Below are 10,951 nucleotides of genomic sequence, written 5' to 3'. Positions count from 1 at the left end.
TGTATTTATTTCAGATCTGTTAGCCGTCCACTCACCTGGTACACCTTCTCGGGCTTCCTCTGACGCTGCAGACGTGGAAAATGTTAAACATTAAAATATGAAAACAGATTCAAACTTTCTGAAATGAATAAAGTGCAAAGAAAGAATCAAAAGAAATCAGATTTAAAGAGAACAACAACAGCTCAGACCTCTCGCTTGACAGGAAGCTCCTTATATTCTCCGTCTGGGCGTGGGTTCAAGCCCTGATGAAGAAAATCTCTTTATTTACTCTGCAGCTGAAAATTATTACACGCACACGTGTTCACAAGTTTTACACAAGTCCAAGTCAAGTCTCAAGTCTCTGGTCAGAGTCCAAGTCAAGTCTCAAGTCTCTGGTCAGAGTCCAAGTCAAGTCTCAAGTCACAGTTCAGTGAGACTGAAGTGCAACTCGAGTCTGAGTCGTGAGTCCGAGTCCCCAGCTCTTATTCTATATTATATTATATAAATCTTACCGTATACGTGGCGTTGTCGTCCATCACTCTGCGGTTCTACAGAACAGAACAGACCAGACTCAGTCAGGGTTCTAGTGTTTTAGGTTCTGTCAGAGAACTTTAGGAAATGAAATCAGATTCACTCACTCGTCCTCTCTCTGGATCTCCTCTCAACAGCGGGGCGTAACCTGCCGAGTCCTGACCCTGAAGATCCTGAACAACACAAAGCAGAGGACTTAGCTCGAGGCTAACTTAGCCTGGTGCTAACTTAGCTCTGAGCTAACTTAGCCCGGTGCTAACTTAGCTCTAGGTTAACTTAGCTCTAGGCTAACTTAGCCTGGTGTTAACTTAGCCTGGTGCTAACTTAGCTCTGAGCTAAGTTAGCCTGGTGTTAACTTAGCCTGGTGTTAACTTAGCCCGGTGCTAACTTAGCTCTGAGCTAACTTAGCTCTAGGCTAACTTAGCTCTAGGCTAACTTAGCCTGGTGTTAACTTAGCCTGGTGTTAACTTAGCCTGGTGCTAACTTAGCTCTGAGCTAACTTAGCCTGGTGTTAACTTAGCCCGGTGCTAACTTAGCCCGGTGCTAACTTAGCCCGGTGCTAACTTAGCCCGGTGCTAACTTAGCCTGGTGTTAACTTAGCTCTGAGCTAACTTAGCCTGGTGTTAACTTAGCCCGGTGCTAACTTAGCTCTGAGCTAACTTAGCCTGGTGCTAACTTTGTGGGGTTTTATTATCGCCTCGTTAAAACATGCAGGAGTGACTTTCTAAATTAAAAATGATTTTATCTTTAAATTACATCATAAAATCTAATGATTGAACAATGTGCTAATATCAGTTAGCTTAGCATCAGTTAGCTTAGCATCCTTATGAACTGTCTTAGCATCTTCAGGCTCGCTTGTGATGCTGCAGTCACTTCCTGTTTACGTAGCCATTGCTCTCGATTGGTCGGTGCAGCAGAGGTTTCCTAGCAACAGACTCACGCTGTAGATGCCCTCGTCCATCGTCTTCACTCTGGTCCTGAAGAACTGCAAACATCAGAGCATCCGGTTAGAAGGCAGAGAGAGCAGAAGCAGACGGTCAGCATCGGACGGCGGCCTCACCTTCTCCTTGATGAACATGCCGGTGATGACGAGTCCGTACAGGCCGAGGAAGCCGTCCAGGATGTAGCACAGCTGGGGGTCGTAAAAGGCCAGCGCCTCTGCGGGGGTCAAAGGTCACGCGTTAGTTTTCAGAGTGACACCATCTGAACACGTGTTGAGGTTGAGCGGACCTCCCTCACACGTCCACACCCCGCAGCATCAGCTTCCCCGTTTCTGTGTTGCCACGGCGACACAGATAAAGAGCAGATCTCACACACACACACACACATGACCACACACACACACGGTGGTTTCACGGTCACGTCAGCAGCAGCTCGAGAGAACATCTGATAAAAATAACGTCTGATAAAAGATCGAGCATGAGGACAGGAAGCTACAGCAGAGTGTGTGTGTGTGTGTGTGTGAGTGTGCGTGTGTGTAGTCAAGTGTTTGTGTGCGTGTGTGTGTGTGTGTGTGAGTGTGTGTCTGTGTGTGTGTGTGTGTGTCTGTGTGTGTGTGTGTGTGTGTGTGTGATCTAATCAACAAGAGTTTCGTGTTCACATGCACACACAGCTCTGTACACAGCTTTAAAATACTTCTGAAGTACAGTCTGACCTCATTTCATGTACACCAGCAGCTGTCACAGTAATACTGTAATACTTGTACACTTAGTAGTACTATGAGCAGAAACTGTAGTACAGCTAATTATAATTAATAAGAAACTCTCTCAACAGTACAGAAAACTGCAGTTCTTCTACAGCGGCCTAAAGTAACGTAGTACTTTTACTCTTATATACATGTACTATTGTGACATTCATATTCATAAACACAGTATACTGTAAATACTGTAAATATTTTAAATACCGTCTGCACAAAATACTCAAAAAAGACCAGAACTACCTCTAGTAGCTGTAGTAGTAATGGTAATAGTTGTAGTAGTTGTTGTAGTAGCAGTAGTAGTAGCAGTAATAGTAGTACTAGTAGTTGTAGTAGCAGTTGATGTTGTAGCAGTAGTAGTAGTAGTAGCAGCAGTAGTAGTAGTAGTAGTAGTAGTAGTAGTACTCATCCACAAGTCACCAGTTACTGTGAATTTAAGGTGAGGTCACGCGATACGCAGACGACACGGTGCTGTTTTTGAAGGATCGTTGTTTGGTGCCTCCTCTGAAATACTCAGTCAAATACAGCGAGTACACAGTGCAGTACTGCAGTAGAGGACCAGACTTTGTTTCCACTGACACGGATCTGAAGCTAGACTGACGGTTCAGCTGTTTCACTGCAGCGTTAACGGAAAGCTCGATCACGTGATTGCAGAATGCTTCGACAGGCAGAGCTCGTTTCCATTCACAAACCTCCATGAAGTCTCCGACACATCAGTTCAGTGACGATGTTCCAAACGTTCACGTTTATTAACGTGCGCTCAGCAGGAGCGACAGATTTACTGAGAGAAGCCTGCAGACATCCCTCAGGGCTGAACGCTGTTCGTCACTAAATAACCAGATATCATTAGTCATATCAGGTCATTAGTGGATGTCTTTATCTATTTTGTACTCATAATTATGTTGTATCTAATGTAAATGTTCCACACATACTGGAAGTGAGGAGCTGATTTCACCTCTTACTGTAACCTCCAGACAAACAGACGGATGGAAAAACTAGTTTGTCGTGGGAGAGTTTCACATTCAGTTTAGATTCATTGAAGAAATGAAGCGCAGATGATAAATGATGAGAGGAATTATTGATCTGTCTTTAGGAATGACTCAGCCTTCAGGCTTCATACGTGACCTGTTGATTTATTAAAACACTCGTTAGCTGTCAGAGGCTCAACAGAGAAATAAGTGACTATGCTCAGCTGACTGATCATCAGTTATCTCAGCATGATCAGATTTGACTCATTTAGTCAAATGTCATCTGAGACCTTGCAGACTGAGGTGTACCTCCTGTAATAATCTCTCGAGCTCATCTGTGAGCTGCTTTAATTATCTTCATGCACTGCCATAAGTCACGTGAGTTTCCCCTCAGATTAACGAGGCCTGATCTGTAATCACCAAATCTGTCAGATATGGCCTCGTTTCACGTTTAGCCGTCTCATGTTTTCAAACTGTTTCGACACGATTCGTCGGTTGCTCGAGTTCCTGAACACCTGAGAGAATCCAGGACAGCTCACCGCTCTCTGCACAGACGCTGCATCGCTCATTCTTTTCCTGCCAGCGAGCACCACGTCTGTTTTCTTCTTCTCAGAGAGAAACACAGCGAACCAGACGACATTTGACGTTTCACTAAAAACTACATTCATGTCAGTGCATCACTCTTTTCTGGTGCTTGGTCACTGAGGTCTGTTTCTGTGACAGAAGCTTCTGTCACTTCATCAGCTCGCCGAGCTGAACTTCACTTCAGAGACGTTCCAGCTTCAGAAACCACAGAGCTGCTTCCTGAAGTGAGGCGAGGGCTCACTGTTTGTGGTCGCTTCATTTTCTTCAGTACAAGACAAAACAGAGCTGCAACACCACGACTATTAGAGTCTGTGTTCTTATTCGACTTTCACAGCCAGAAACATTCAACCAACAACGCTGTGAAATACGTGTGTGTGTCTGAAAACTAGAATCATAAAGTTTACATGCGTGTTCAGAGGAACACGGACCTCCCCTCACGTCATTAACCTGCAAACCACACGAACACGTACACTCATTAATATTTATATCTGAGTCGTTAACATTAACAGAGGAGCGTTGGCCATTTAACGAGCCAGTTATAATTAATTAATTCATTAATTAATTTCCTTCATGAGCCTCCATGTTACAGACTGCTGTGTGAATCTGCAGCATTTTTAATAATTAATGTGAAGTAAAGTGAGTGTTGCAACATTAAAGATAAACTCAACTGTTGTTTTGGTTCTTTTCACTTCTGTGAAATAAAAAAACATGAAGAATGAAAAAAACATAAAAAATTAAACACTTTACACTGTCACTTTACTTTGTCACTTTACTTTGTCACTTTACTTTGTCACTTTACTTTGTCACTTTACTTTGTCACTTTACTTCGTCACTTTACTTTGTCACTTTACTTTGTCACTTTACTTTGTCACTTTACTTTGTCACTTTACTTTGTCACTTTACTTTGTCACTTTACTTTGTCACTTTACTTTGTCACTTTACTTTGTCACTTTACTTTGTCACTTTACTTTGTCACTTTACTTTGTCACTTTACTTTGTCACTTTACTTTGTCACTTTACTTTGTCACTTTACTTTGTCACTTTACTTTGTCACTTTACTTTGTCACTTTACTTTGTCACTTTACTTTGTCACTTTACTTTGTCACTTTACTTTGTCACTTTACTTTGTCACTTTACTTTGTCACTTTACTTTGTCACTTTACTTTGTCACTTTACTTTGTCACTTTACTTTGTCACTTTACTTTGTCACTTTACTTTGTCACTTTACTTTGTCACTTTACTTTGTCACTTTACTTTGTCACTTTACTTTGTCACTTTACTTTGTCACTTTACTTTGTCACTTTACTTTGTCACTTTACTTTGTCACTTTATTTTATCACTTTACTTTGTCACTTTACTTCGTCACTTTACTTTGTCACTTTACTTTGTCACTTTACTTTGTCACTTTACTTTGTCACTTTACTTTGTCACTTTACTTTGTCACTTTACTTTGTCACTTTACTTTGTCACTTTACTTTGTCACTTTACTTTGTCACTTTACTTTGTCACTTTACTTTGTCACTTTACTTTGTCACTTTACTTTGTCACTTTACTTTGTCACTTTACTTTGTCACTTTACTTTGTCACTTTACTTTGTCACTTTACTTTGTCACTTTACTTTGTCACTTTACTTTGTCACTTTACTTTGTCACTTTACTTTGTCACTTTACTTTGTCACTTTACTTTGTCACTTTACTTTGTCACTTTACTTTGTCACTTTACTTTGTCACTTTACTTTGTCACTTTACTTTGTCACTTTACTTTGTCACTTTACTTTGTCACTTTACTTTGTCACTTTACTTTGTCACTTTACTTTGTCACTTTACTTTGTCACTTTACTTTGTCACTTTACTTTGTCACTTTACTTTGTCACTTTACTTTGTCACTTTACTTTGTCACTTTACTTTGTCACTTTACTTTGTCACTTTACTTTGTCACTTTACTTTGTCACTTTACTTTGTCACTTTACTTTGTCACTTTACTTTGTCACTTTACTTTGTCACTTTACTTTGTCACTTTACTTTGTCACTTTACTTTGTCACTTTACTTTGTCACTTTACTTTGTCACTTTACTTTGTCACTTTACTTTGTCACTTTACTTTGTCACTTTACTTTGTCACTTTACTTTGTCACTTTACTTTGTCACTTTACTTTGTCACTTTACTTTGTCACTTTACTTTGTCACTTTACTTTGTCACTTTACTTTGTCACTTTACTTTGTCACTTTACTTTGTCACTTTACTTTACTTTGTCACTTTACTTTACTTTGTCACTTTACTTCATCACTTTACTTTACTTTACTTTACTTCACTTTGTCACAGTTTGAAACTGTCCGAGCGCTGTGATGGACAGTCTCTAAAATGAAGGCGATGGCATGTTGCAGTCGTCATGAACTCTCCATGGTCACTCTCTAAACAAGCCTCTGATTTACTTTGTGGATATTTTCACCTTTAAACTGGTCTAAACTGGTTTAAACTGGTCTAAATTGGTCTTTAAGCTGGTCTAAACTGGGGCGGTGTTTAGCTCAGCTGGTACAGTATGCGCCCCGTGTACGGAGGCTCAGTCCTGTCACTCTTCAGCTGTCTCTGTACAATAAAGCTCAAAAAGGCCAAAAAAACAAACAAACAGTGGTCCATCACACGGAGACTCTCGAAGGAAATGAATTAAACTGGTTCAAACTGGTGTAAACTGGTGTTTAAATGGGACAAAGCTGCATCAGTGACCGCTCATCATGTGAGCGGTCACTGATGCAAACACAAACCAAACACAAACCTTTGATTGATTTCTGTTGATCAGCTGGTTTACAGTGAAAACTAAAGTTTGATCAACAACAAAAATATTCGGATTCATATTTATGAAGCAGTTCACGTATGAGATGTCCAACCTGACGACGTGTTGAGGTGACAGCACAGTTTGTTCTAAAAACCATATTTATGTTTCCTGACGTCCAAGTAATTAATGAATGAATTAATTACTTGACGCTAAGATTAGCAGCTAGCTTTGAAGCACAACTCCAGGTTCAAAGAACAAACAGCAGCGACATGAAGGACGTGGAGCCTCGCTTGTCACTTCAGGATTTTCACACGTTCTCACAGGAAGTTACACGCAGATAATGGCGGGTTAACAAAAACCATCAGAACTTATTTATATAGTAATAGTATTAAATATATAAATATTATAAAGTTGACGTAGGTGCACATTTTGGAAATCAAACAGACGTTCTGTCCGTGTCTTTAGAAAGAAGTTTGAACTCTGAGTCCGTGACATGTTGACCTGAACCCTTCGAGCCTTCGTGATCTGGACTCTTACCTGCCGGGGCAAACATGGAGGCGAGGACCAGCAGGCCACACGTCCACACCTGGAGCTCCATCCCAGACCGCTCTGCCCAAAAACACGATTTCTGCACCAGAGACGAACCGAAGGACGACTGAGACAAGCGAGCGTCTTCCTCTGTCGTCTTTAAGTAGAACAGGAAGTGGTGAGGAGCTGCTGTGGCAGGTGACACACATGATCTGAACGAGTGTGTCTCCCACACACACACACACACACACACATACACACACACACACACACACACACACACACACATACACTTTAACGTGTTTTAATATTTCATCGATCCAACTCTTTTTGTTGCGTATGAACATAAAGTGTTGAAGTCTCTCAGCCTGTCAGCGTCCACACAGAGGAAGAAGAAGAGGCTTGATGGACTTCAGTCCACACAGAGGAAGAAGAAGATGCTTGATGGACTTCAGTCCACACAGAGGAAGAAGAAGAGGCTTGATGGACTTCAGTCCACACAGAGGAAGAAGAAGAGGCTTGATGGACTTCAGTTATCTCTCCTCTTGTTCTCAGCACTGCTTTACTTTGTTACTGTCACCATCTCCACACTCATCACAGAAATCTCTTAGTTCCCCGCTCACTCAAACTGGCTGCTGTCACCCCCATCCTCAAAAAACCTGGACTCAACCCTGACATCATGTCGAACTTCCGGCCCATCTCCAATCTACTACTGAGCGTACTGTCGCCACTCAACTCAAAGCCCACCTCTGCTCAAACGACCTGCTCGAACCATTTCAATCCGGTTTCCATTCTCAACACAGCACTGAAACAGCCCTCCTCAAAGTCACCAATGACATCCTCGTCTCCGCAGACTCCGGCCACCTCACCATCCTCATCCTCCTGGACCTCACTGCAGCTTTCGACACCATAAACCACACCATTCTCCTCTCCCGCCTCGAGCCCTCCCTCGTATCACTGGCACTGCACTCTCCTGGCTCAAATCATACCTCACAGACCGACAACAATTCATCCACATCAACAACTACACCTCCTCCACTGTTCCTCCTCCCCAAGGCGTCCCCCAGGGTTCGGTGCTTGGTCCTCTCCTCTTCATACTCTACCTACTCCCTCTTGGCAACATCATTCGCCACCATGGTCTCCATTTCCACTGTTATGCCGATGACGTCCAGCTTTATATCTCCACCAACTCCATCACCCCCCGCCACTCACTCCACTCTCTCCAACTGCCTCACATCAAATCCTGGATGCAGACCAACTTCCTCAAACTAAACTGTGACAAATCAGACCTGATCATCATCGGCCCCAAATCCCTCACCAAAACCACAGACTGCTTCCGCCTCAACATCGACAACTCCACCCTGTCTCCATCCCCCCACAGTCGCAACCTCGGAGTCATCTTTGACAATAACCTCTCCTTTGAACACCACATCAACCAAATCACCAGAACTGCCTTCTTCCATCTCAAGAACATAAGAACTGCCTTCTTCCATCTCAAGAACATAGCCCGACTTCACCCATCAGTCTCCTTCCCCGCTGCTGAAACCCTCATTCACGCCTCCATCACTTCCAGAATTGACTATGGCAACAGCATCCTCTATGGCACACCATCCAAAACTTTGAATAAACTACAGTACATCCAAAACTCTGCTGCTCGTCTGCTCACCCACACCCGTGATCACATCACTCCAGTCCTCCAGAAACTCCACTGGCTCCCAGTTCCACAGTGTATTCAGTTCAAAATCCTCCTCCTCACACACAAAGCCTCCATAACCAGACCCCTTCCTACCTCACTGACTTGCTCCATCGCCACAATCCATCCTGCAGCCTCCGTTCATCTGATGCAAACCTCCTGACTCCTCCACCCAGGACCAGGCACCGAACCTGGGGCGACAGAGCCTTCTCTGCAGCTGCCCCCTCCCTCTGGAACTCTCTCCCCAAACACATCTGTGACTGTACTGACATGCCCACCTTCAAATCTCTGACACACACACACCTTTTTAAAATAGCTTTTAATGTTTAATGTCTAATGTGTTTTTAGTGCACTATCTTATATTGTTTTGATGATTTGATGTTCTTCTCTGTAAAGTGTCTTTGAGTACCCTGAAAAGCGCTTTTAAATAAAATGTATTATTATTAGTATTAATTGTTATAAAAATCATCATCTTCATCCTCACTGAGACCAAAACATCAAAGTTGCACCAACTTCAGCTCGGCCTCCGTCGACGTCTTTCTGATGCATCGCATTAGAAAACGCCTTCGTCCAATATGGTCACTTAAGGCGGGGACGGGTGACGTCGGTGTGTTTGCACAGAACGTCCAATGAGAAGCTTCATACCCAGCGTTTCCATTTGATGCTCTTTGTTTTTACTTCACGACGCAAAACGTTGTTTTGTGTGATTGATGAGGTGTCACTAATAGAAAGACAGAAGACAGAAACGTGGAGACATTCTTCACAAACTTTATTTCTATAAATCATTTCTCCAGAAAATAGAAGACTCTTATTTTGAAAGCAGATTCAGGTGAGCACTGCAAGCTAAGAACATGGGAGATGAAGTTTAAAAGATGACACACGTTTAAAAAGGCGTGAAGCTTCAGAAACACAGGAATGGTCACGAGTGTGATTGAACGATTCTGAATGATTTTTCCTCGGTACATGACAGGTATTCCGCGGAAGGTAGGCGTCAGGTACAGGCCCTGCAGGCTACGGCTAACCATCGCGTAGAAGTCCTTTTACGAATGAAGATAGTGGTACAAAGACAGGTAGACGACAGGTAGAAGGTACAGGTACAGGTACAGACAGGTACAGCAGTACAGGTACAGTACAAGACAGGTAGGCATACAGGTAACAGAAGGTACAGACAGGTAGAGACAGATAGCAGGTAAGGAGACAGATACAGGTACAGACAGTACAGTAGCAGTACAGGTAGCAGGTAGGGCAGACAGGTACAGGTACCAGGACAGGTACAGGACAGGTACAGACAGGTACAGGTAAGATACAGGTACAGGTACAGACAGGTACAGGTACAGGTTACAGACAAGGTACAGGTACAGGTACAGGTACAGCAGAAGGTACAGACAAGTACGGTACAGACAGGTACAGACAGGTACCGGTACAGGACAGGTACGCAGGTACAGACGTACAGTACAGGTACAGGTTACAGACAGGTAGCAGGTACAGAACAGGTACAGACATGAGCAACAAGTACAGGTACAGGGCATGTTGTTTTCTTAGTTTCCATCTGAATATTTTAATATTTTGGTTTCCGCTGCAGTCGAACTTGAAGCTTTTTGTTTCTGTTTGTTTGACTTGAAGCTCAGGCGCTCCCTCAGCTGGTCAAACATGTTCAGAGCAGAGGCGACACACCTGCATTTACAATCACACACAACACACACACACACACACACACACACACACACACACCTGAGAGGCTCACTGCAAGGAAAGAAAAAAGTCTCAATGTTTCACTTTGTGGCTTTCAAAGGACTATAAAAACTACAAACAGAGCCCAAGAGAACTACAAGAGCCAGCAGCCTGGCAGTCAGCCGAGCTTCCTGTGCGCGCGCTGCCTGGAAGTATTCATCTGGATTGACGGTCTTCACGCGCCAAAATCAATCCCAGCCCACACACCTGAACAGCACGTGGACATAACGAGGCGTCCTGCCCTGATTGGCTGATGACGTGAACACCAAAAAAAACACCTGTTTGTTTGAATGACCTCAGTACTGCAGTTAGCAGTAGTACTACCGGTAGTTGTTACAGCAGCTGTCAGAGTACTCGTGTTAGCAGTGGCTGCAGTAGTACTGCAGTAATATGCAGTAGTCGTAGGTACGCTAGTAGGCAAGTAGTACGCAGTAGGTATGCAGTAGTCGTAGTGCAGTATCGTAGTAC

General features: G+C 43.1%; 1 protein-coding gene across 1 annotated transcript in view; it reads right to left on the bottom strand.

Moving 5' to 3' along the window:
* Positions 1–7,238, bottom strand: part of cd247 (CD247 molecule) — a 7,906-nt gene extending 668 nt beyond the window's left edge. Inside the window, exons 1-7 of the mRNA XM_027291740.1 lie at positions 7,069–7,238; positions 1,571–1,668; positions 1,451–1,495; positions 618–683; positions 492–527; positions 189–242; positions 36–65 (exon numbers count right to left, since the gene is read on the bottom strand). Of these exons, the coding sequence (XP_027147541.1) occupies positions 36–65; positions 189–242; positions 492–527; positions 618–683; positions 1,451–1,495; positions 1,571–1,668; positions 7,069–7,129 (390 nt within the window). The 5' untranslated portion in view covers positions 7,130–7,238. The remainder of the gene's footprint in view (positions 1–35; positions 66–188; positions 243–491; positions 528–617; positions 684–1,450; positions 1,496–1,570; positions 1,669–7,068) is intronic.
* Positions 7,239–10,951: the final 3,713 nt, after the last annotated feature.

This window comes from Larimichthys crocea, chromosome XIX (assembly GCF_000972845.2).
Source record: "Larimichthys crocea isolate SSNF chromosome XIX, L_crocea_2.0, whole genome shotgun sequence".
In the NCBI taxonomy this organism is placed as follows: Eukaryota; Metazoa; Chordata; class Actinopteri; family Sciaenidae; genus Larimichthys; species Larimichthys crocea.
Note: the sequence above shows the minus strand (reverse complement) of the source record. Positions and strands in the feature narration are given on the sequence as shown.